Genomic DNA, 27,518 nt, shown 5'->3' with positions numbered 1-27,518 from the left:
ATGCATTTTGCTTCGCTTTACCGACACGTGCAAGCGTTACGTTTGTTCCCCTTAGAGATATTGGACACTGTAACAGAAGGACTAAGTCGAGGTATCCATTATAGCTCGATACTATGCGTGCCTTGTAGCTTAATCCTTTACATATATATCTTATTCCAATCCCTATGCATATCAGCTGAGGAGTAAATCCAGTTCAACGCGACTTTCTCTCTCTTAATTTGTACAGGATTACCGATTTAACAACACAGTTCTGTAAAAGTCACACAGTATTCATTGGTTTTATTGCCTAGTGTGTTTAGGGTTGTGTAAACTTGACACGAAGTGAAGGGTTGTACCGGTTTTTGTGTATGCACTTTGTATTGCAAGTGCAAGGTAGCGAATCTTGCTGGTAAACTGAGCAGAGATTCCAGAAAGATTAATGGATAACAATGGCATATTGCTTTTGACGTGGAAGTTCTGTGCAGACAATAAGTAGACTTCTACATGATTGAGGCTGTATACGCACAACAGTTTACAGTGGATTTGACGCATCCCATGTGTGTGTGTTTTTTGTGTCATTGGCACATCATCCTCACCCAAGTGGCAACCTCCTCCCCAGCAATTTGTTTTGATTTTCCTGATCTGCAGGTAATGCAGTGAAGAAGAAAAATTCATCATAAAATCACAGTAGGGTCACCCAACTGTGGACATTGTGTGGTTTTTTTTTTTAAGTGTGGTGGTTTTTTGCTGGGTACCATCTATCACTGCACTTCATACTTCTGTTGAGGAGGTGCTCCTCAGTGAGCAGCTGGCGCCAGGGCTGTGGAGTCGGTACGCCAAACCTTCAACTCCGACTCCTCTATTTTTCTACTGTCCGACTCCAACTCCTTCATAAATGGCAAATGTATATTAGCTAGTAACAACAAATTTACTGTAGTAAAATGGTAGCACAAGGCATTTCATCACCACCACGTGAATCATCAGGCTAGATTGATAGAACATAAAATATATTTATTTGATTAAAATTTCTGAACAAGAAAACTTTCCTAAATTCCTATGAAAGTGAATGCAACAAACTATGCATTTAATAATTTAAAAAAAAGGTTTTTAACAGAAACATAGGATATACCTTAAAACTAAAGAATATATAAAATTATGACTAACATAACATAATACATAAGCTGTCCTCTTACAAACTTTTTATAATTACATTACCAAATGCTTTCCTATAATTTATTTAATAAACATATGTACTACAGAATTAGGTCTAACAGACCACAAAATTATTTATTTGAGCAAAGAATCTGAACAAAAAAATGCTGTCAGATGAAAACATACAAGACACTGTTACGCACTTAATATTTTTAATAAATCTATGAAGAATTTGTCCTCAGAAAAAGAATCGCCTCAATCAGATCCTCCTTCATGGATGCCCTCAAATCTGATCTAATTATTCTAAGAGCAAAGAACAACCTCTCAACACTAACTTGGGTCGGTGGCAAAGCAGTAACCAAGGCTGTGGTACACCAAACCTTCAACTCCGACTCCGACTCCTCTATTTTTCTACTGTCCGACTCCGACTCCACCCAAAATTGCTTCTTGTCAATCAAAATTTATTTGGAAGTCGGAGTTGGTACATTTCTACCGACACCGACTCCTCCCAAAATTGCTCCCGACTCCACCCAAAATTGCTCCCGACTCTGACTCCACGACTCCGACTCCACAGCCCTGACAGTAACCACCAGGGCAACATCTCTGACAATTTCAGGATATAAGGGAATGGCTTCTTGCACTGTTAGTTTTAATTTTTCTACTTCTTTTAGTGCAAGTGAGAAATTTTGCTGAAATTTACTCAGTTTGTTCTGCATGGGTTTGGAGGAATCCTTTTCTATACGGCGACACTTTGCACACTCCTTGTGATCCAAATATTTTTCAAAATCAAATTCATCCTCATTTGTCATCCTAACTACTACCTCACACAGAGCATCTTTCCCTTTAGTCAGCTGTTCATCATCCAGCAGAATCCGGTGCATTGGGTCTACATAAACAGCTGCCAAAAGAATCTTGTTTTGTAATAATAGTGCCTCTCTTCATTTCATTGAAGCAGCAATGCCATCTGCAATTAACCCTCCTCTCTGAGGCAGGCGAAACATCAGGTTCTTCCACTCCTTCAAGAAAATGCCTGGAGTTAAGTCCTCAGCTTGTAATTTTTTAGTCACTATAAATGGGTGATGAAGCAACTCTTCCAATTCTGTCACCTGTGTCCACTGACCTTCGCTTAGCGTCACTTGAGGGTTGGCCATGTCCACAAGAAAGGGTTTCAGGTCAAGCAAGCGCTGAATCATTAAGTAGGTACTGCCCCAGCGTGTGGCTTGATCTAGAATTGCCCCTTTTCCAGCGCATCTCTTCAAAATGGAATCAACTTTAGGTGTTCTGGCAGCAGTAACTAATTTCCTCACCTTGCCAATCAGCAGCATGTCCTTCTTTCAGACTGTCTCTTATTGCCAGCTGCTGTGTGTGCACAACACAGCGCATGGGATGAATTCAGGACAGTTTTGAGGCAGCTTCAACAAGATCATCTAAAGGATCATCATTTTGTTGTTGTCCTGTAGCAACTTCAGTTTGTTCCTCAGTTGAAGGAGCGTGCTCTTCAATTTCAAACATTCCTATATCTCTGAAGTGTTCTTTTAGCTGTTGGTCACCTTCATTATCGGCATTCATTAGTTTAATTGTACTTAACACGTTTGAAGCATTGTCAGTTACAATACAAAGAACTTGTTCTTTTTTATGTTGGAGAAACTCGCTCGTGTGATGAGCTTCTGTGTCTTTTACTGCCAGAGTCTTGGTAACTATTTCATTCTTGTCACAAACAAATCAGACATTGATGGCAAAATAGTTCACTCTGTGACATGTGCAGGCATCCATTTTAAGAAATACAAAGCGTCCCCTGAGAGTTTTTTTTAAGTTCTTCCTTTTGGTTAAGGGCTTCTTCAATCACTATTTTTCTAATACTATCTCTTTCCAGAGAAACACCAAGTTTGCGGGCCATATCTCCATTCAGACCTATAAAAGCTGGTCGTGAAAATAATGATAAAAGCACACCACCCTTTGCAACAAGTTCTATGATATGTTTTTTTGAATGTATCTGCCGTCATTGTTACAGTAACTTTGTCACCGACAAAATATCTTGTAACTGATGTCTGAGAAGTTTTCTGATCCTTTGCTTGGCTGGAAGTGCTGGGCATTAGTTCCTGGCTTTTGCTGTTATCTTTCTCATGCACAGCTTTGAATACTTCTGGATGAAAGCGCTGTAAATGTCTTTTTAAATTGGAAGCTCTTGTAGGAGCATGTTTATCGCTGCCTGAATATGCGCTGATCTTGGCATCACACCATTTGTCTTCATCTGGGTCTTTTGTCATACACTGACACACAAAATGTTTTCCATCCTGAGTTATGGTGAAATGCTCAAATACAGCTGACTTCATGAGAAGCTTCTTTGACATTGTGAATTTATATTTTAAAAAAATTGTCAATCAAAATTACAAATATTTTTCCTGAAAAATAAAAAAGTATAAAATATAGGTATAAAATGATATATTTACCCAAAGCCCATGAAAGCCCAACAGCCTCAGCTCATTCCTCTGGCTATGCCTTTGCACACCAGTTATCCTGAAAAATAACCCCAAAACCCAAAGCCCCAAAACGACAACCTTCCTAAAATGGCTGCCTCACAGAAGGTCTGCCAAAATGGCCACAAGGCAAAGAAAGGCCCAGTCACACGGCCCCAAACTACCACCCATGCTCCAACACTAACTGTAGGCCCCAAATGATTCCAGCCCTCCAGGCCCTTAACAGGTCAGCCAGACTGCACAGGAGGCTGCTAAGTGAAGCAGGCCTGCCAGGCCTAGCAGAGACTCTCCCTGCCCCGACTCCTTGCAATGCCAGCCCTCCTCCAGGCCCTAACAGGCCAGCCAGACTGCACAGGAGGTGGCTAAGTGAAGCAGGCCTGTCAGGCCTAGCAGAGACTCTCTCTGCCCAGACTCCAAACCTTGCAGGCCCCTTGCCTCAACCGCTCCAAGCCTCTCTCTCACACTCCAATGCTGAGAAGCTGACCCACCAGGTCCTCCCGCCTTGTGTGCCACCGAAACAGATAACCAGCCAAGGCCCAAAGCGCCTAACATGACCTAGCAACCTGTTCCGTCTAAGGCCTAAAGCACCTAACGTGGCCTAGCTACCTGCTCCATTGTTGCATCAGGCCAGAAAGAGGCCGAGGGGAGGTGAAGCAGGGCTTAAATAGCCACCCTGCACCACCCCCTATATGATAGGCATGCATGGCCATGCCACACCCAAAAGGGGAGAGGCGTTGAAGCCATGCCAGGTCTTCCCCAGCATGACTGCAAAGGCCCACCATTGCCAGAGCTCTTGGGTCTGACAATGGTGGGAACTGTTATAATATTATAAGTTTTTATTTTGAAGTCGGAGTCGGTACATTTCTACCGACTCTGACTCCACCCAAAATTGCTTCCGACTCCACAGCCCTGGCTGGTGCAGCACACACTTTATAAAAAAACCCACTGTTTTCTTCAAGTCATATCGAACAACTGGTATCTCAAATAATTATAATGGTTGAGTGCACAGCTAAACAAATACCTCTGTGAATTATGCCCACAATGGACCTCAGGTTTCCAGAATTCAGGAAGGGTAGAGAAGTACTAATTGAGGGGAGGGAACAACAACACATAGTACTAATACATCCCATGATTCAATGCCCAGTAGTTTGGATAGGAAACACTGAGAGTTTAGTTGAAAGCTCTTAAGTGTGAATGAATGTGCACAAAAGCACACAAGAAAGAATCAGATCTGTGGAACCCACATGCATAGTAACAGTCTAGTGTGTACACATCTTATGTCTAATCCCCTTTTAAAGCTGTCATATTCTATGATACTGAATTGTTAATTATGCAGTGTATGAATAATGTGTCCTTTAATGTGTCCTGCTGCCTATTTTATCTCGGTCATCCTTCAGGCACCTTGTATATTATCCCCACGCAGTGGTACAGTGAGGTAATTTTAGACTTGACTTAATAGTCTTATGGGGCCACCTCTTTTGTTAGTAGTTTCTGCTACATCACTTACTTCAAACTATGAAGTGATGTAATTGCTTTTGTTTTATTTGGGGTGCCTTCCTGTTCATTCTGCTGTATAGGCCCAAAGTCCTACCCTGATGGCACCACTGTCACTGTGAGTAGGGCTGTAAGCAGAAGAGATGCATGAAGAACATACATTGAGACTGTAACAAAATGACCTACTACATTTGTCAGATGTTAAAAGTGCTTTATTTGTCTAAACTGGCAAGAGGAGTAAACTGTGTTCCTTATTAACTTAAAATGGAACACTAAATTTCAACAAGAAGCCATTCCTTGAAGTAAGCTACATATGGCAAGCCTAGCTACCAGACCGTGGTTTCCTTTAAAGCTGCCCTGTTTGTGGCTGAGGGAAGATGGATAAGGCTGGAACTTTCTAGCTACCCCAGCTCCCATTCTTAATAGCTATGAAAGGAGCAGGGAAAATGAGAAAATGTGTTTGGAGTGAAGAGACAATGGTAGGCAGTGATGTAGTGGATGGGGGCAGGAATATACTTCCAGGACTTCTTTCATAACAGAGCAGTGATGTAATCAGCTGGAGGACCAGGGTAATTGATGGACCTTTCTCTGGATAGTGAAAGAGGTGATAACACAGCTTTCAAGTTTTAGTATTATTTGTGACAAATAAGCATAGAGAATAAGAATGAAAGATTAAGCAAAAACTGGAGACTTGTTTCCATTGATAGGACTCCTATTTCATGCTATCTATGGTTAAAAAAAGAGTCAAAATCAGTAAAGTAAGGTGCTAGGCAAGATTGTTTGCATTTCTAATTGAAATCCGAAGGTTGCATTTCAGTTGGCTGCAGATCTTTTGTTAAAGGTCATTTTGTTTTATAAATTGCACCTATATGGCTAAAAGTACTAAGTTCAGTGGCGCTTACTCTCCGGTAACTAATGTATACAACTGCAGTTATGCCACATGTCTGATCAGGGATGTGAAAAAAGGTTCCCCAGCCAAATTCCAACATGCTAATCACTACACCACCCTTGGTCAGCTCACTATTCGATGACTGTCAGCAGATCCCAATAAACTGTTGCTCTTTGGGGTGTGCGTGAGTTGGATCAATGTAGCTGTTTGCAGTTTTGGACTCTCCTTTTGGGTGAACCACAGTAGAGAAAGGTATATAAAATCTATAGGTTCTAAGTTTTTCTCCTGGGCCTGCTTGACAGACTGATACAAGAGATGCTCAAGTCCGTTTCCAGTCATAGAAAAAGATATAATGGGAAAAGCTGTTACTGGAGAATTTCTGCCTATTATGCAGCTATGAGTTGCAGGAGATCTGCCAAAAGAGAAAGTGATGGCCAAGACAACTGCATTTAAACACATGCATATTTCATCTCTCCCCCTCCAAAACTGTAAAATCAGATACTGAGTTGGAGGAAAACTTTGCTCACTGGCTGGGCTGTCACAGCAAAGACTACCAGCATTGTCACTTCTGCAGGAGAACCTGCTGCACCTGCTGCTTTCCCACCCTGGACCACACTACTTTAGATCTATGCGGTTCTGTTTCCCCATTGAAAAGGTTCCTGAGAGAGACTGAAATGTTGGTGCAGAGGGCAGGGAAAGGGGTGCTGATCTCTTTCTCTGCCAACTGCTTGTCCACTCAAAATTGTGCCCCTACCTGCTTTCCTACTCACAGGGATAAGTTACAGGTGAAGGACCAAGGGTGTGTAGAGGTACCCATATGCCATAGTGCTGTGCTCTTGTTTCACCTTTTGAAAAGAACAGTGCAACTGTGCTCTTTCCTGCGCACATGCAGCAGAAATAGGGACAAACAAGAGGTGCCATCTTTTTTTCTTACCTGTGCAATGGGCAGGAATTCCAGATGTACAGGTTTTCCCCACATGACAATATAAACATGGGAACGCTTCTTGTTGAATTTGTTCATTGTTTAATAATTGTAATGCAAACAGGATAATACAGCAATGCTTTTACCCACCTGGAAAACATTCAATAATCACAGTGTCTTCCAGCAAACAAATTCAATTATGAGAAAAGTGTCACCTGCTTTTGCATGCCATTGCCGTTCCAGACTAAAACAGTGGTAATCCAAGTGTTGTTTTAAGCACAAAGAAAGCGGATGAACAGATTTGATGATGGGTTAAAGGATGAGAGATATAGAGAGAAGCAAATGATTGTTAAGCCAACCCTGTGCTGTAAAAGGAGCAGAATCACTGTCAACCAAAACTATTTTTTATTCTTCTTTTGAAATCTAAGTTTGACAGTGGCCAAATTCAAGGATTAACTGTTGCTATGAGGCTTGGATACCTCACAATGCTGAAACTGATTCCAAGTTCCTGTTTTGCACAAAAGTTTGAAACACCTCAATCAGAAAACTTAAAAAAGTTGTCATACAATTCATATGCCCCTGAAACACAAAATAAACTCTGGTCTTTTCCCACATCGTATATAGCCATGACCTGGATGGGGATTGTCCCCTTTGAAATTTGCATAGAGTTTAAACAATCAAAATATTTGTTTTTGTGGTACACTCATAAATGTGAAATAACCCCAGCTGATAATTGAAAATGGACTGCCTTCAAGTCAGTTCCGACTTATGGTGACCCTATGAATAGGGTGTTCATGGTAAACAGTATTCAGAGGGGGTTTACCATTGCCTTCCTCTGAGGCTGAGAGGCAGCGACTGGCCCAAGGTCACCCAGTGAGCTTCATGGCTATGTGGAGATTCAAACCCTGGTCTCCCAGGCCATACTCCAACACTCTAACCACTACGCCCCACTGGCTCTCATAGCTGATAATTACTGTACAAATAAAGAACTGGGGGTATGCACCCCAGAGTAAAGTTTGGGACACCCCAAATTATATCTACACCTCTAGGAAAGTGTCCTCTGTGAGGTGGCACTGAATTACATCTGGCCTAATGCTTTGTGTGGATGCTCTCATTGTGCCTTCTCCAAGGGAGGTGCAGATGATGGGAACACAATGGGCCTTCTCAGGAGTGGCCCCCCACTTACAGAATGATCTCCCCAGAGAGGCATGCCTAGCACTACCACTGCTTTCCTCATATCTTGGCTATTATATTGAGTGATATTATTATGGTTGACCGTGTTCCGCTCCAAATTAAGTATTGGGCCAGATGCAATTTAATTATTTCATAGAAGACACTGTCCTCAAGTGTGGGTTTATCATTTGGGATGATGCAGAGCTTATAATTATCATTAGATGTCATATTTAGAAGCATTGCGCAAAAACAATGGTTTTGATCAGAGAAAATTATTTTGGATCTGGAGAGGTACAGCCCATGGCTCATGGAGATATATAATATGTGGTAGACCAAAGCTAATTTCCGGTCTCTTGGGCAGATCCCATTTAGTTCATTTTTTAGGTTTTCTGATTGTTTTCAAATGTTAGCGTAAAGAATTAAAAACTAGCAACCATCTTCAGCATGGTTCCCGACTCCAGCTTGCTGAAAAACACAGGCGGCGATGCCTTTCCAGGTGATCAACTGTCTCTAGACAAGGAAGTGCTTTTGAGGCGATCGCACACTGTAAAGAAAGGTGCAATTCTGTGCACACTTCTTTTGAGGCAATTCCAGTTGAACCAAGCGAGCTTACCTCTGAGTAAACATGCAATTGTGACTTGACAGTTGTTCTGTCCCTAATACGGTAACGAAGGGGCTGCAGTCGTCTGTTACCTACATTAGTAATAAGGAAGCAGGACAGCAATCACCGGTGTGTGTCCCCCCCCTCCCCATCTTTCGAGGCAGATGGAAAAAAATACAGTGCCCGGAAAGCGTTGAACGGACTTTTTGAAGACGCCCACTCCGCGAAAATGTAACTCCAGCAGATGAGCCGCCCAAAGCACATTCGCCGTGAGGTTTCTGAACTCCGACGAGTAGCCCAGCTTGACCTGTTAATTGAGGAAGGAGGGCGAACGAGTCCTGACACGCTCCTTGCAACCTTGAGCGGAGAAGTTTCGTTTCTCCACCACGATGGGCGTGTTCACGTGGCCAAAGAGTTTATATGCGACGGGGCAGTCGCGGGACGCCGACACAGGCGGCGCACTTCAGCTGTCTGTGCTTGGAGACTCAGGAAGCATCTTTCCTGGCGGGAAAAGGCTGCCACTATGGGCCGCGGTGGAGCCGGGCGACGGAAAGGCGTGGCTCCTCCAGCAGCAAAAAAGGATGCTCCTTCAGCCCCCAAGAGGCCAGGAGATGGGCAGGGCAACGGGGAAACCACGACGGCGCGTCTCGCTAAAAATGCGGCGTCGCTCTCCGATGAAGGAAAAGAAAAAGGCTCCGACCAGGCTGGGAAAGGCGTTGCCCCAAGTGAGAGGAAAGCTTCCCAGAAGAAGAAAGGCGACCCCAGAACGGGGGAAGCGGAGCAGGCAGCGGGGGAAATGCTTTCCCAGATGAAGCAGGTCGAGTCTGCCCTGGTAGAAAAAGAGCCTGCCTGGGGAAGGGCAGCAGTTGCCACCGCCAGGAAGAAAGGCGCTGCCCAGAAGACGAAACCTCTTCCCAAACAGGGAGAAGAATCCGACCAGCCGGACCAAGAAACCGCCTGTGCGGGGAGAAAAGCTTCCCGGAAGAGTAAAGAGGTCGCGACCCCCACGGAGGGGGAATGCCGCCAGGCAGGGGGGAAGGGAACGGACGCCCCAGAGAAGCCCGATTTCCAGGTGAAGGCAGAGGCTGCCCCCATAGCGAAGCAGTCGCACCAGGAGAGGCCAGAAGCTGGGGTCCGAAGGAGACCTGCTTCCCAGAAGAAAGGCGCCCACAGAACGGGGAAAGCGGAGCAGTCAGCGGGGGAAATGCTTTCCCAGATGAAGCAGGTCGAGTCTGCCCTGGTAGAAAAAGAGCCTGCCCGGGGAAGGGCAGCAGTTGCCACCGCCAGGAAGAAAGGCGCTGCCCAGAAGACGAAACCTCTTCCCAAACAGGAAGAAGAATCCGACCAGTCGGACCAAGAAACCGCCTGTGCGGGGAGAAAAGCTTCCCGGAAGAGTAAAGAGGTCGCGACCCCCACGGAGGGGGAATGCCGCCAGGCAGGGGGGAAGGGAACGGACGCCCCAGAGAAGCCCGATTTCCAGGTGAAGGCAGAGGCTGCCCCCATAGCGAAGCAGTCGCACCAGGAGAGGCCAGAAGCTGGGGTCCGAAGGAGACCTGCTTCCCAGAAGAAAGGCGCCCACAGAACGGGGAAAGCGGAGCAGTCAGCGGGGGAAATGCTTTCCCAGATGAAGCAGGTCGAGTCTGCCCTGGTAGAAAAAGAGCCTGCCCGGGGAAGGGCAGCAGTTGCCACCGCCAGGAAGAAAGGCGCTGCCCAGAAGACGAAACCTCTTCCCAAACAGGAAGAAGAATCCGACCAGTCGGACCAAGAAACCGCCTGTGCGGGGAGAAAAGCTTCCCGGAAGAGTAAAGAGGTCGCGACCCCCACGGAGGGGGAATGCCGCCAGGCAGGGGGGAAGGGAACGGACGCCCCAGAGAAGCCCGATTTCCAGGTGAAGGCAGAGGCTGCCCCCATAGCGAAGCAGTCGCACCAGGAGAGGCCAGAAGCTGCTGTCCGAAGGAGACCTGCTTCCCAGAAGAACAAACCTGTCGCCAAGGCGTCTGTCCCGGCCGGCATCCAGAGCCTGAATCAGGTGCTGGAAAAACTCAAGATAGCTACCCAGCAGCGGTCCGTGGCTGCGCGGCGGGTTAATCAGGTCAGGGACCTCCTGGTAACTGCAATAAAAATGGAAGACTGCTTCTCCTTTGTCGACGTACTGGGCACTGGCAGTTACTACGAGCGGGTCAAGGTAAATAAGAAAAGGAAGGTTTGATCGCTCTCTCTGGGCTCCTGGTGTCTGGCATAGCTGCTTTCCTGTTAAGAGTCAAAAGAGCTGCCAGCTCCAAAACCCTAAGAACAGTAGCCCTGGATGCCGATATTTGGGGATGATGTGAACGTTAATCTTCATACTGAGGCTTCTGAAAAGCGCTTCTATGTAGCAGTGCTCCATTCAACTGGGGTAATGTCTGAAAGCAGTTTACCACATTTCATCATAACTGTATCTATTGCAGTTGCCGCCAATGAATGGCATTGCTATGCATTCTATATGCTTGTCAGGAGCCTTTCAAATGTCATGCCTGCTATGTGGCATACCAGTATGCAGAAGCACTTTTCAGTGATCTCCACCTGAGGGCTGTAATTATGACCTTTAGTTGGGACTCATGGGACAGTAATTATTAACATATTTTGGTGGTTTAATTACTCTGTGATTTTTGTTTTGGTTTACAGATATCTATCCCAGACGAGTTTGATATTATGCTTAAAATACCAAATCTAAGAATTGAGCTGGAATCCTGCAGTGTTGGTGCTTCTACTGGCGCTTTCTATTATGTAAAATTGAAAAGGAATCCTGGAAAAGGGTGTTTACATAAATTTTTAGATGAAAAAGAACGACTTTCATCTTCTAATATGCTTTCAGCACTGAGGACCATTATTGTAGAAGCAGTAAAGGAAATTGAAGGTAAGTATTCATTACTTAAAATTATCTTCAGAGATAACTCTTATTAAAAATGCTGAATGCAGACAGTTGAATACATATATATGTATGAATACTCTCCAGTCCCACTGAAATCAATCAGACTAAGTACAAATAGTGATGTGGGTTTTCTGGAAGATATAGAACTGGAAAACTTTCAGCTGCTCTAAATTGAGGGAGATAAAATTTAGCACATTTATTTAGTAAACAAAACTAAACTATGTAATGTTAATTTTACATGCTGAACAACTGGCACTTTTTCCCAGTAGCCAAAACTGAAATATTTGATTAGAAATCAATATAAAGTCGACCTGTATACATTTTATATACAAAACTTTACTTGGGAGATTTTCATTGGAAATTTTTAAATATTGTAAGACATAACCCAAAAAACATACAGTTGCTGTGGTCAGAGCTATGCTTCTGATGGGGGGGGTAGCACACCAAACTGGTTTTTAAAACAGCTAATGATTAAAAATGACTAGAGGAATCACCCATGGTAAATGATCCCCCCCCCCCCGGGTAGCATGACAGGGATCAGTAGCCTGGTTAACTTAGGCTGCAATCCAGTACACACTCACCTGGGAGTAAGCCCCATAGAACCAATGGAGCTTACTTCTGAGTAGACATGTATTGGATTGCAGCCTTACTATGTTAACTGTACACATGTAAGGGCCGAGGAAGCAAGTTAGATGAAATGCCAAGCGCATGCAATGCTATATGGTTATATTCTTGCCCAACACATAATGTTTAAATTGGACTTTAGTTTTTCTATCGCATGGGAAGAATAGCGAAATAGTACTGCCACTACCACATTGTCCTTGCCAAGATGTACAGCTGCCTCTGGCATTGTTCTACAAGTAAAGTTTATGCTGTAAATCAGTCATACTGTATTAACTATATCTTTTTAGTTTCTTGTACTTTTCTCAATCTTTGGGAAAAAAACTACTGTATTGGGAGGAATTTTTTTTTAATATATTAATAGATGTGAAAGTGTCTGTAGAGAGAAAGAGGCCTGGAAGCCCTGCAGTAACCCTTCTCATTGGAAAGACTCCCTGCGTTATATCAGTAGATATCATTCTTGCTTTGGAATTTCGGTGTCAGAACTGGTGTGAGAGTACAAAGAATGGTCTACTCATTAATGAATGGCAAGGAAGAAAAGTAAAGAAAGCCTTTCTCAATGAACCGCTCTTGCTCGTGCCCAAGAATGCCAAGGATGGAAAGGGCTTAATAGGTACTAAAATAAACATCTTTGTTTCACTAAACACATACATCTGGTCATGTCAGTGTGTCAGATATTCTAGTTGTTGGGTGGTGTTGGAATAGCTCAGGCTGGCTATAGTAATTGAGTATTTTTTTCTATGAACTGTTAATAACAAACATTTGGAAGATCCACATCCCTATTCTGTTCCTTATGAAAGGAGGGTGGGTTTTTTTGTTTTTGTGAAGGCATAATTGAACCATGGTGGGATAAACTGTCTGCATCATAGCGGCTAAATTAATCATAAACTTGCTGCATAAAGGGAAAATGTGCAGTACTGGGCTATATTACTTGCCCCAAGATTAGCACATTGCACTAGGATACCACTTCAGATGTGGGTCTTGCTCAGCATATCTATGCATGATGGTGGGTTTGATACCAGTGCTAGCACAATGGCATAAGTTGTATCTTTCTGTTAATGAAAGTGTGCCCTTATGAGTTTCACATAGTAAGTTAAAGGGTTGGATCATCTATCACTAATTGATAGTTTAAAAAGAGCTGAAACTACAGCTGTTGTCAGATATTTAACTCATGTTATTTAAAAATAAAGATGGAAATCTGGAAAGATGGAAATAGTTCAGTACTATGTTTCCTTTTTTAACGAACTTAGAAAACACTTGGAGACTCTCTTTCTCACATATTGAGAAGGCTTTAATGACTGATCATGGCCACGCGAAGACATGCTGTGAAAAAAATGGAACAAAATGCTGTAGGTTAGTATCTTTATTATCTCTTTTTGCTATGTCTGCTTTAGTCATTGTATCACTCTAGAAATTGTTTAAGAAACTGGGAAATTGTAAGAATTCACTCTCTGTAATGGTCAGTTAATCATATTGCTATGCTATAGTTTGAAGCAATAAAACTGATATAGTGCCAAAATTCTGAATTTCCAGATTCAGATCAGGAACGGTTCAGTGTAGTAAAATTTCCTGTGTCAGTTGTCTTAATAGTTGATTAATTGCCCTGTTTTTAAGAGAAGGCATAATAAAATAGATGTGGAATAATATTCCACAATAAATACCCAAGGAAGCAATGCTGTAAATCAGTCATAGTATATTATGACAGCCTTGGCAGGGCTTCACGGAGCTATACATCATGGCCAGTGTGAAATGTGGGAGCAGGCAGATTGCTATTCTAACCTGGAGGGGCTCACTGAGCAGGCCCCATACTGTGAGGTGACAAGCAGTGGGGCTGACTTGAGATGCAACAGATTTCAGGCTGGCTCAGCCCTACTCCCCCTCCAGCCCTGGAACACCCCATTTTGGGGCTTGCCACTAGTGGCACTTCCACCCACCTGCATGTGTGGAAGGGAATGCTCTGTGCCAGCAGAGTGATGCTGGTGCTACTCAGCAGGCAGGAGGCTGATGAAAGGTGGCAGGGCTAGGTGGAGGGATGCCTTTGCCCTGGTCCTATATCCCACCCCCCAAGCACAGCACAAAGAATGTTTCAGTGACTGTATCAACAATAGCTGGGAGCTTCACAAGAGCATATATTAAGGAAGGTGCACTTAAGATGGCTGGTGCACTAATCCCAAATTGTGTATGGCCCAATTCTGATGTAACGATCTTGGTCTAATAAACCATGCTTTATTGTACAGAGAATGAGGATTATGCCTATCCAAACTTTTTAGGTTTATTAAATAATACTTACCTGTTGCATTAGCATCAGAAAACAGTGGTTTAATCCTATACAATAATTGGCAATTCATTCTGTGAATGCTGATCATTATATAGCCAAAAACCCCACTCTATTTCTTTCCCCTTTCTCTTTTTTAAACCTCTTACCTTTGATCTTCCTCTAGTTTAGAACCAACACCAAGCTGGAGGGGGGTTGCAGAAGTGTGAAGGCTTTCTCTGTGTCTGCCAAGTATGTGGGAACTCTGGCTACCTGGTAGGCACATAGAGAAAGCCTTCACCTAGTGTTTTCCAAGAAAAAGATGCGGGTGGAATTCATATTGTTTGATGCCACTGCCACTTCAGTGTGTGAGAAGCACCTTCAGCAATGGCACCAGCTACATCTACCATGGACTCTCTCTTTCTCCTGCTTTATTGAACTGGGCTGTTGTCTGCTTGCAATATCAAAATCAGAAAGAAAGAAAATTGTGTCAAACTGGAGAGTGGCTGTATACTATAGCCAGCATGGATTTTTCACATTCCGCAATGTTAAATAGAAAATACCCCCATGCCATTCTGATGCTTCTCATAAGCTCATTGCAAAACAAAACTTTACAAAACTTTTAGTCCTGAACTCAGAAATGCTTGCTTAACAACCCTCTCAATTTTCATGGTGATAAACAAAACAGTCAGAAAGAACCGACAGTTCAAAGTCTAGAGAGAGAGAGAGAGAGAGAAAACTCAGACCTCTTTTGGACATTTTTCTGTCACAGTTCTCATAATCTGTTGGAATACATTAAAAATCACCTGTAATTCTGTTGCGGACCTTGCCCCATACTCAGACCTTCATCTTCTGCAGTTTAAAAGCTAAAAAAAATGCCTGGCTGATTTCTAATTAATTTAAGAATTTTTTTCTTGAACTCAATCATAATGTCGGGCATGCTCAGTAAGAACCAACTGCCAGTGTTCTGAAAGCCAGACTCAGCTGCTTGGCTTGGCTAATCAGGGGGCCACACCCATACCAGACTTTGATTTCACGTGAGACAGTCATGGCTTCCCTCAGAAAATCCTGGGAAGTGTAGTTTGTAAAGGGTGGTGAGAGGAGACTCCTATTCTCCTGACAGAGCTCCAGTGGCCAGAGTGGTTTAACAGCTGCTCTGATTGAAGATCTGTGAGGGGAATGGGGCGTCTCCTAACAACTCTCAGCACCCTTCACTAACTACACTTCCCAAGATTCTTTGAGAGAAGCCATGACTGTCTAAAGTGAAATAAAGGTCTGGTGTGGATGTGGCCAGGGACAGGTTTGGTTTAAATTTGGGTGGGAGGCGTCATGTACCTGCTGTAGAACAAAAAGGTGGGGGAAACGCTGAAAAGCAATGATACTGTTCACAATGTTTTCCTTTCGGAAAGGAAAGGAGCTTCCCCTCTGCCCACCCACCCAATCTCCTCCCCTCCCCCTTCTCCTACGTTCCCTCCCCCAGGTCAGTGGTGGACTACAACCTGGTAGACCAGGGTTCGAATCCCCACACAGCTATGAATCTCACTGGATGACCTTGGGCCAGTCACTGCCTCTCAGCCCCAGAGAAAGGCAATGGTAAAACCACCACTGAATACCATTTACCACAAAACCCCTATTCATAGGGTCTCCATAAGTTGGGATCGACTTGAAGGCCGTCCATTTCCATTTTCAAACATGATGGCACAGAAATAAATCCCACTGAACTCAAAAAGTATGTAACTGATCAAACCCACCCTCCCTTCTCCTCCCTCCTATCCCCTCCCCCACCCCTCCCCCTCCCCATGGTCAGTTTTTTTCTTAAGCATGATTGCACGGGACTAAATACTATTGAACCCAATAAGCATGCAAATGATCAAACCTGCCCTCCCCTGCCCCTCCTTCCGTTCCGCTCCCCTCCCTTTCACCTTCTCTCTCCTCTCCCCTCCCCCTGCTCCTCCCCCATGATCAGTTTACCTATCCTAACCATGATTACATAGGAGTAAATCCCATTGAAATCATTAAGCATGCAAATGATCAGACCTGGCTTTCCCCTCCTTCCCCTCTTCTCTCCCTTCCTCCTCCCCTCTTCCTTCTTTCCTGCCCACTCCAGCCATCCCTCCCCCCCAGGTCAGTTTTACCTATCCTAAACATGTAAACCCCACTGAACTCAATAAGCAGGCAAATGATCAAACCTGTCCTTCTCCTCCCCTCCCCCTGCTCCCCTCTGCCCTTCCTCCCCTCCCCATCCCTTGTGGTCAGTTTCACCTATCCTAAGCATGATTGCAGGGGACTAAATCCCACTGAACTCAAGCATGCAAATGATCAATCCATTATTGGCAAGCTTGCACAGGATCCCATTTCTTACCTCCTGGATTAAAAATCAGAGAAATTCACTAATAGGCAAAAAACCTTGCAGTTTAAGAATGTACCTATAGCCCACAGATATTTCTATCAAACTTTAAAAAGCAGGGAAATTGGGCAGCTATAGTGAATGTACCAGGGGAGCAGGAGACCTGACCTCCTCTCTGAGATATTGTACTGCCCTACAAAGTTGTCAAAATGCAAACGCCATTTGGGTTGGTCTTTCACAGTCCAATCCACTTCCTGTGTAGCTTGGAAGAATTTGGTAACATGTGCCTCTGAGCATATGGTGAGTGGTGGCAACATCTGCAATCAGCCCAAATAATAGAAACAAGGTATGTTTAGCAGGGAGGAAGCAACATTATTAAGACAGTTGACATAGTTCAGATAGTCACTGTAAATATGTCTGATTTACTTTGCAATTTTAGTGAAGTTTCCTATAGGAAATCATTTTCTTTTGCTTCTATTTCTGAATATGCGAAGGACAGCAACACTTTGCAAAATTTACACTAAAAAAAGTCCAAAAATATTTGTTAAATAATGGCACTGACTATTCTACAGAATAGTCTCCAGTGGACATCAGGAGTGTCTCAGTTTGCTCAAGATAAAATAGTGGGAAGTGAAATATATTCTAGCAAAATTCTAGGTGTGTTTTATGTTTTTAATTGACCGTGCCCACTTTGCCTTAAATGAAGTGGTTTAAACATAGCAGGCTGAAAACATGCATCTTGGGCAGGCTAAGTTTGTTTTTTCCAACAGCTAGAGTCATGGCTGAAGTAGCAACATATTGTAATCAGTCTGATTTTACATCAAACTGCAGTTTGATTCAACTGTTAATGTGCCCCAATAGAAATAGAACCTAACCTCCAATATGAAACACAAAAGGCTGTCTTCACCATCATATGACATTGACCAATAAAAAGGGTTTGAAATTAATAAAAATAAATTTGACATAGATTTCTAGGATGAATGATGAGAGAAATACAATTTTCTAGATTAGATTCTCTGTAGAAACAACAGGAATGCAGCAAAGGAAGAAGAACACCAACAAACAGAACAAATGGAACGCTTTCTACCAACTTCGGTTGGTGGCCCAGCTACGTCCCTGTCTGGACAGAGACAACCTCGCTTCAGTTGTTCATGCTCTGGTAACCTCTAAATTAGATTACTGTAATGCGCTCTACGTGGGGCTGCCTTTGAAGACGGTTCGGAAAATGCAGCTCGTGCAAAATGCAGCGGCCAGATTGTTAACAGGGGCCAGGCGGTCCGAACATATAACACTGATTCTGGCCCGCTTGCACTGGCTGTCTATATGTTTCCGGGCCCGATTCAAGGTGCTGGTTTTAACCTATAAAGCCTTACACGGCCTGGGACCACAATACTTGATGGAACGTCTCTCCCGATACGAACCTACCCGTACACTTCGTTCAACATCAAAGGCCCTCCTCCGGGTGCCTACTCAGAGGGAGGCGCGGAGGATCGTGACCAGAAAAAGGGCTTTCTCAGTGGTGGCCCCCAAATTATGGAACAATCTCCCTGTGGAGGTACGCCTGGCGCCAACATTATTATCTTTTCGATGCCAGGTTAAAACATTCCTTTTCTCCCAGGCATTTTAATAAATTTAATAATTTTTAATTTTAACATCTCAACTTATTTTTAGCATCTTAGTACGCTAGTATATTTGTATTTTAGTATGTTTAAGTTGTTCTATAAATGGTTTTAATTGTATTTTGCTGTCTTGCTTGTTGTGAACCGCCCAGAGAGCTTCGGCTATGGGGCGGTATAGAAATTTAATAAATAAAATAAAATAAATAAATAAAAATAAACATACAAAAATAGTTCTGCATCTTTGACGATGGCAGGTATTGCCACCACTCACCATACGCTCAGAGGCACATGTTACCAAATTCTTTCAAGCTACACAGGAAGTGGATTGGACTGTGAAAGACCAACCCAAATTGTGTTTGCATTTTGACAACTTTGTAGGGCAGTCCAGTATCTCAGAAAGGGGGTCAGGTCTCCTGCTCCTCTCGTGCATTCACTATAGCTGCCCACTTTCCCTGCTTTTAAAGTTTGATAGAAATATTTATGGGCTATAGGTACATTCTTAAACCGCAAGGTGTTTTGCCTGTTAGTGAATTCACATACCATGTTCTAAGAAAATGTGCTAGTTCAACATATTTTGGAAAGAGAATGGGTGGTTGAGATCACATTATGAGCTTTGTATTCTCAAATTGTATATAACATATAAACATTCTAGTATTTCTGTGCTAGAATATAATTGAGGGGAAGAAGTATTTAAAATGGACTAATATTGAGAGTAAACTTTGAATAGGTGTGACCCTAGGTCCTAGGATCATTACGGTACATCATTGTGGAGGACTTAATTGATAGGAAATGGATGCTTTCCTTCCTCTAAGGTTTTCTTTATATCCGGTTTCATTTTTTTAAAATGTACTACCCAAAAGAACAGTTATTGGCAAAATTTAACGGATCATATGGAAACTAAAAGGATGTGTTGTGGTGATTGAGGTGCAGTGCCTAAGGAGGAATATAGATGAACTCTGTCTGTCTGCCAGGGGTTGCTGAATTGTAGCAGGTAGTGGATATAAATTCACATGAGATGCATTGCACTAAGACTGACCCAGCTGCTGACATCAAGAAAAAGAAGGCACTGCTATACTGGGATGATGCAGAGCTGTCACTGATTTTCATTGTTGTAGTCAAAGAATAATGTGGCAGTGTATCATCCTTCTTAATATCATCATGCAATTGCTCACATTGCCTCAGCAAGATAAATAGGGTCCTGAGAGTTGCTTAGGAACCAGTTGGAATTCCCTAGGGGGTATCTCAGGAAATCCTGCCTCGGTTTTAAATAGTACGGCTCTTAAGATTTGTTTGGTAAGGCTTCTGGTAAGTAATGTTTGTACTATCTACCGCAGACTAGGTTTTTTTGTCTCACGTCTAGGAGGACAGACACAGCTTTAAGGTTTAAACTGGACCTTTAACATCAACCATTACTGGTTACAGCAAAAACAAGGAGGAAATGGGAAAAGGGAAACCACACTCCTACTCAGAAAAGCCACCCTCCTTCTGGGCCTAGACTATTTATTTGAGTTATATCCTGCCCTTCCTTTAAAAAAGCTTTAAAAACATATTAAAAAGCAACTCCAACACTATTATATTATTATTTATTAAATTTAAATCCCACCCTTCCAGTAGGATCCCAGGGTGGCACACAGAAACACTCTAAAACATAAAAACAGACATTACAATATATTAAAACAAAACTTTTTTAAAAAAAAGCATTAAAAACATCTTAAAAAGCAATTCCAACACAGACACAGACTGGGATAAGGTCTCTACTTAACCCTTTAGTTTCTTTTCATTCTCTGTACACCTAGTGTAAATGAAACGCTGTTGGTTATTCCAACAATATCTCCCTGACCCCTGCCATCTCTGTACCGAAAAATGGGATTTCTATAGATGCTAGATGTTAAACACAATGCATTCTGGGTTAGAAGATAGTTTTGTGAAAGGCCAAGCCTCTTGCTGTGCTGCAATTTCATCATGGTGAGTAGCAGGCCCTTACTAATAATGACACACCTTTATATCTGAGTGTTTGTCGAAAGCCTACTGATCTGTGGCAGAGGCAGCCACTTCTGAACTTGCAATGCGTTGCAAGTCTTACAAGTATGAAAGTGACAACCACCAAGTACAAGATACATTTAAAAATGTGATGTTAGGAAGACGATTATTGTTCTCTTTTATGGAACTGGGGACGACATCATAGTTGAAAGTTGGTCATATAGAAGTTTGATGAGCTAGCTAGAAATCTAACGCTATCTTGTCCAACAGCATTACCTGTCCCAGGTAGGTATGTGTATATTAAATATCCCTATTAAATCAATTGTTCCAGTAGGATGCGTGTTTTAACATAACATATTTCACTTTTGTTTCCCACCAGGAAAGATTGTCTGAAACTTCTGAAGTATTTGCTGAAGCAACTGAAAACAAAACATGAAAACAGAAATCAATTTGACAGATTTCATTCTTACCATGCCAAAACTGCCTTTTTCCACACATGTGCCAACTGGCCCCATGATGAAGAATGGCTTCAGAAAAACCGTGACGAATGCTTCAAGAGACTTCTGGGTTATTTTCTGGATTGTCTCAAAAAAGCTGAGCTTCAACACTTTTTTATACCTGAGTTCAACTTACTCTGCACAGACAAAGTTCAAAAGACAAAGTGTAGTACACTTGCCAAAGCAATTGAAAGTGAGAAAAACAATAGATTTCCAGCATTTTTGCTGTAAGCTTTAAAATAAAGAGCTGTTTGAATTCATGCAGTCGTGAATGAAATTGGAAGCTATTCTATTGCAGTGGAGGTCTTGTTACTGCTGTTTATAAACAAAGTGGGTTTACTTTGTATTGCTGTGTAGCTATATACAGAGATGAGTATCACACGTTCATGCTAATAGCCATCCCTTTTTTTGTTTAGGTAAACATCATGGACCTAATTGGAATAACTATTTTGACACAATAAATATGAAAATGCACACTTCCACAAACATTTAATAATTGTTAACATTAAATACTAACTATTGTAAGATTGCCATTTACTCCTAACATAGGGTGGTATTCAGCTAATGTGTCCCATCAGTGCAAGAATTGCCACTAGTGAAACAGGACTTCCCATCACTCCCCCCCCCATCTGCTCTGGAGAGTTGGGACAACCCTTAGAACAGATTTAGAAAGTGTACAATGAGGGGGGGAGTCCCAATGTGCTACCGGTAATCCTTGTGTTGATAGGATGCTTATTTGGCACTACATTGGATACAACCCATACAGATCAAGTTTATTCTTGTAATAATGTAAAGTATGTCTTTCTTGTCATACACACAGATCATGTGTAATCAAGCTTAATATCCTAACACATTGTGGATCCAGCCAAAGTTAAGCACTTGGAAGCCCTATTGACTGCAAATAGGTGCGAACAAATACAAGTTCAATGAAAGTAGTATGTCAAGGTGTCATTAGCTTTCTTTAAAATTCTCAGGAACATAACTAATTACTCCAAATAACTATATATGTATATACCCACATAAGTTATAAAGTGTCACATTATTTTTAGATTATTCAAACCTATTGAATGTTAAAAAAATAAATTTATGTTAATGAGGAGTAATAGAAATTGCAAAGTAAATCAAACTCTTGGAGTTACCTCACAAGGGGCACTGGCAGCGTGATATTATTGTAGACCAGAAATTCCTGGCTCCAGTGCTGCACATGGTTTAATTTAAATTTTCTTTTAACACTTAAAACAACGTGTCTGACCTTCCTTGAGTCTTTTTAACCAAATTGGTTAATTTTTGAGATCTTTATATAACAAGTCTTGATTGTCACCCTCTAAAACGTTCAACAGAGCTAGGGACAGCATCATGATCAGTATTTGACCTGAAATAGGTGATTTCTGAAAACACAAGTATCCAGAATGATTGTACATGTGAACAAAACCACCACATATACATAAATATTCTAGATGCCTCTCAATTCCACCAGCAATCAGGTTTTGCATTGCCCATGATTCTCAAGAGTTTCACTGGGGTTAAATACAGTAATACCTCAGTTAAGGAAGTACATGCATTTCTGGACACTACTTCTTTTAACAGGAACTTTGGTACCAGAGGTAGGAATAACAGAGAAAGAAAAGGGATAGGTTCCTGCACCATAAAAAAAGAGCAGGTCAACGTATTTCCACAAACTTTTTATTCAAAACTAACAATACGCATGTTGGAAATGAAACAACCAGGTCAGGTAAGCCTTGCATACAGATCACTTGAAAGGCTTCTTCCAAAATGCATCCAGGGCCGCTTGCCCTGCTTTTACTTTTATCATGTGGTATCTTGCTATAACAATCTAAAACTCTGAGCACGGTTCTCTCTGTACACTTGAGCAGGCGGGCAAGGGGCAACCACCACCACCACCCTCTGCTTAGTCTCTCTCTCTCTGCCATCCTCTCCTACACTCAAGTACATGACTGCAGTAAACAATGCTTCCAGGGCACTCAAAGCACTGTTTGCTCTGGAGGTGTCTGTGCTACTTGAGAAGAAGCACCATTCCAGCCACGTGAGAGAGAGTTGTCCGCAGCAGCCGCAATCCAATAGTCAAGGAGCCACATTCTGACTATGTCAGAGTGTGTGCCCCCCCAATGCACGTGCACCCAAAACTTTGTTAAAAGGAGCTTCTTTCCTAGAGAATTTATTAACTGAGGTATTACTGTAGCATCGATGAATTATTTTTAGTGAATTCTCTAATTTGAACAGAGATTTCAGCTTTTTTTTTTAAAACCACATCACTTCCCATTTCTCCTCCGGTATAGCAGTACCCAGTTCCTGAACCCAGAACAGGTTAGTGCTAACCAAACAACCCTAGTGGTTATCAGAGTTTTATAAAGTTTGGTCACCATTTTGTTCGATCTTGCAAAATGTTAAGCAGTAATTATTCAACGGCTGTTAGATTGAGTAGTCTCAGCCATTATTTCCGGATTTAACAGGAAGTGTATAATTTGATTACATTGAAACCCAGGTAATGTAGTATGTGGTATCTGAGCATATAAAATATCTCATTGAAGCGGGATTTCATTTTCATAGAGGTACATATGGTTTTTAAGACAAAAATGGCTTTGTGCTCTGAGTGCTCTTCCAAGGAGACTGCTTCTAAGGGTCATAGACTCATGAGGAGGAGGTTATATGCTGGCAGTAGCAATGCACAGACCTATCTATAGTGATGGAGAAGAACAAGGGAAGAAGGAAGTTCTCTAATCTAGTACCTCAGTTTCAACTTGCCTGGAATTTACCCTCAGCAAGTAAAAAGAGGCATGTTTAACCTATATAGCCACAATACAAGGGAGAGCTTTTTGTTATGTATTTTGCACTCAGTTCTTCAATACATGTACAAAATACACAATTTGCCATGCCAGTTATGATTCCCCCCTTCAAAATATGCCCTAGCTGGGCCCAACTCCTTTTCCTGTCACTGTTAAACATGCCATTCTGGGTTCCTACTGGGAGGAAGGGCAGGATATAAATCAAATAAATAAATATGGAAAGGAAAGCTTCAGATTATATGTCCATGTTGTCTTTATATTATATTATATTGCAGGAACATGGGGGCACAATGCATAGAGACCCCACTGTTCAGGGGCAAAGGCAATGGGAGTTTTCCCAGTTGGATGCATTGCTTACTGTAGGAACTGTTAGAGTAAACAAATATTGCATGGTCACTTTAAGGGATATTTGGGGAATATCCCATGTACCTGTTTACCATGATGTAACTTCCTAATGGGTGGGGTTTAGTTACCTGACTTCCTTCTCTTTTGTCCTGGGGGATTTTTGAATATCCTCCATTCTTCTGCTGATCTTCCTACCTTTGAGATAGGCCGCATGGCATGATGCTCTCTCTAAGAGCATCCATTACCAACACCAAGATGGACTGAGACCTGTATTTTCTTTCTTCTAAGCTAAAGCCTATGTTCTTCTAAACATATGAGGTTGTAAGTAAACATTCTTTTTCTTTTACCTAAAGGATTGTGTCTGTTGTTATTTATATAGAGAAAGGCGGGCTGGTTTACATTCTCATTCCGCTGCTTGTATTTTTACAGCTCTGCTAAGAAATAGGACCAACCAAATTAATTCCTATTTCTGTGTGTGTATTTTTATAATACCGAACAGGAACAAGTTACTGGCAATTATGGGGGAGAAAAGAGATGCTTAATTACAGGCACATGTTTTGGAGGGTGTGTGTATGTGCTAAGCCTGCCCGGGGGGGGGGGGGAGATGGGTTGTCTCTCCAGCAGTCTTGCTGATTGTAGCCTCTTTTTTGTTGCACAGAATTCTCCAGGAGCCATTGATATACAAACCGGAAATGGTTAACCCAGCCTCTGGTTCTGTTTCCTGGTAATATTAGGGCATGATGTTCCAAGTGCAACAGAACTGGAATCCAGAAGCTGAAGACTTCTCAGACAACACATGAAAGCGAATGCTTTAGTAACTGAAAAGAATTATGTTTAGAAAGGCAGATTACCATTATCTGGCAAGTTCTTGAACATTCTATGTGAAAATGATATGCATTAAAAAAAAATTATTTACCGAGTAAAAACATAACAGCTGTAGATCCATGAAAATAATATTGCTTTATTCTTTTAAAACAGTTTTAGTGCAAATAAAGATTCAGAAAGCAAAACGTTACTGAAGGCAGTTCTTATAAAACTTTCAGTATCCTACCATCACCATTTTACAGACCCACTATAAATCTACAGGTGGAATTCACTAGGCATGCAAATGGGTCAATATACCACATCTTACCAATAAAAGAGATGTAGCACACAAAAACACATGGAATAGGGCTAATTTTAAATTGAGGTTGGGGAGGATCTGTTTGCCTCATTGTTACTTTTTCTTGAAAATATAAGCACTTTTATCAGCATTATTCTGTGAAGTTCTCCCATCTAATGAAATGACTACAAGCTACAAAACCAAGAATGAACACGCTTTGGTATTAAACTGAAAGTATAAGCTTTTACTCTCAACCAAAATGCATCAAAAACTGAAACCTAACAAAATAGTCCACATATTTTAATACAGCACTGTATTAGAATACATTACAGAGAACAGATAAAATTTGAAAAAATTGTAAGCCAGCCTAATTTCCAATATTTTTGAACTCCGTTGATCAAGATGTTGGTACTCATGAGCAGATAAAACTTCAGAGTTGACAATTACTGCTTTATGTACAAGGTTTCCTCCCTGAAGATGAGAAGATGCAATCAATGTATTTTGCAAGTCAGTAAAATCCCATTACGTGTCACATTAAGGCCATTATTCTCAAACTACTTCAAAGAAGTCCTATTTATTTTTTATACCCAGAGAATTCAAGAATTCCTAAGAACCAACCAGACCCAGACTAGGACAAGCAGCTTCAAAATCACTTGATAATGGCTGCATAAAAAGGTGTATTATCTCAATTTTCTAATGATTTTTTTAAAGATCTGGAAACCTGAAATTCCTGTAAATCGTGCAGCTTGAAGAGAACCATATTTTAAAGATTTATGCTGTAAGCGTGCATAAAGTTTGAGAAATAAGGCCTTCTTAAAATTGTCAACATTTCCATAGGCACTTACTGTGTTCAAGTATGGATTAAAAGCTTTTCCGAGATCTCCCACGAGGCCTTCCTAAATCCTTTTCCATTTCTTTTTTCAACTGAAACTGCTTGTATCTTTCTGCCATTGAAATTAATTCTTCAGGAATTACCTGACAATTAGACAACCACATCAACAATACATACAGCTGCCAACTAACCAATGTTTATTGTTCTGTGTTTTAACTTTCAGATAGACCCCTCCAAAAATCACACTGGCTAACTTTGGGGTATATTTGGATCCCAATGAGATTTCCAGTGGAAGGATGGGGTCACTTTGTCCCCCAGAGACTATTTTTGCCAGTGTTGTCAGCACAAATGTGCTTCACAATACCAAAGGACCATCAGCCAAAAAATAAGATGAGGTTGAATTTTTCTGAGCAGTAAATGTTGGCCCCTTCTCCATGTATATTGAGTAAACAACACAATTTCTGGGGTATATTTGGACCCCAGTGGGGGGTTTTGTTTCCAAAAGGAAACCAGTAAGTGGTAACTGGCTGAAGATTTGGGACGTTGTAGATTAAAATTTGTGACAATGTCCTAGAAGGACATGCCTGTAGGACTACTTATATATCAATTACACAATGAAGAGTGCACCTGGAGTCAAAAAGTATCCCACAAATCTGCAAGAACATTAAATCTAAGTATACTGTAAAATGCTAACATGTCTTTGTCATATCAGATCAAAGAAAGTTCCCCCTTGCATAAACATTTGGTAACTCCTAAAAATTCAGTGCTGGTATTTTATTAAAGTAGAAGTGACTTTTATGAAGTGCTTATTAGTTCTTCTGGAATAGTTTTCTGTTTAGTTTCCAATACTTTCAACTTTGATAGATTGGCAGGTTAATGTCTGTTGTGCAGCAAATTTTTGCATCATTGCAAACTGCTTGGAATGCATCCCATTCAGTCTCTTACTGGTCAAAAAGGTATAGAGTAAAAGCTTTTGCTAAGCAAAGTGATGCAGAAAATAAGTTTTAAGTACTAGAGATTTAAGTGGCAGATGTGATGTTAGAACAACCATTCTCCTCACGACATCCACAATATACATACATGCATATAGATATCATGCATGGAAAGAACTTACAATAAAGATACAATATTGCACCCAGGAAAAAATTAAATACATATATATTCTGTGTTATTAGAGCTTCAACTACCATTATTTTATATTGAAGCTCAATCTAGACAAGGCAGAGGCTATGCTCACGGCCTTAAGAAACAGCCCTCAACCTGTTCTTCATGCTGTTGCCCTCCCTATTAAAGATCATGATATTATTTCTGCCCAACTTATCTAATAAGGTACTTGTTGCCAAGCCAAACTACAGTGCAATAGAAGAGAAAAAGATACACACAACCCTTCGAGATAGGCCATAAAAAAAGGAAGTCTGAAGAATTAAAATAACCTTCTAATTATATTTCGTGTGCCATCTACACTGGAGTGGGGCTCGATGCTTCATGCACTCCCACTGGAAGAATCTTTTACAGTGCA

At 41.7% G+C, this 27,518-nt stretch overlaps 2 protein-coding genes across 5 annotated transcripts in view; one reads left to right on the top strand and one right to left on the bottom strand.

Moving 5' to 3' along the window:
- The first annotated feature begins 8,931 nt into the window (after window positions 1–8,931).
- On the top strand, window positions 8,932–21,172 carry CGAS (cyclic GMP-AMP synthase). Its single transcript, XM_061626069.1, has 5 exons — window positions 8,932–10,872; window positions 11,352–11,583; window positions 12,584–12,832; window positions 13,470–13,572; window positions 20,799–21,172. The coding sequence occupies exons 1-5, from the start codon at window positions 8,932–8,934 to the stop codon at window positions 21,145–21,147; spliced, it is 2,874 nt and encodes a 957-aa protein (XP_061482053.1). The 3' UTR covers window positions 21,148–21,172.
- A 3,834-nt stretch (window positions 21,173–25,006) lies between these two features.
- DDX43 (DEAD-box helicase 43) overlaps window positions 25,007–27,518 on the bottom strand; it is a 41,343-nt gene continuing 38,831 nt past the window's right edge. For all 4 annotated transcript variants that reach the window (XM_061623127.1, XM_061623128.1, XM_061623130.1 and 1 more), the window contains 2 exons: window positions 26,013–26,142; window positions 25,007–25,638 (listed from right to left, as the gene is read on the bottom strand). In XM_061623127.1, the coding sequence (XP_061479111.1) occupies window positions 26,029–26,142 (114 nt within the window). In that variant the 3' untranslated portion in view covers window positions 25,007–25,638; window positions 26,013–26,028. The remainder of the gene's footprint in view (window positions 25,639–26,012; window positions 26,143–27,518) is intronic.

This window comes from Rhineura floridana, chromosome 4 (genome assembly GCF_030035675.1).
Source record: "Rhineura floridana isolate rRhiFlo1 chromosome 4, rRhiFlo1.hap2, whole genome shotgun sequence".
Classification (NCBI taxonomy): domain Eukaryota; kingdom Metazoa; phylum Chordata; class Lepidosauria; order Squamata; family Rhineuridae; genus Rhineura; species Rhineura floridana.
Note: the sequence above shows the minus strand (reverse complement) of the source record. Positions and strands in the feature narration are given on the sequence as shown.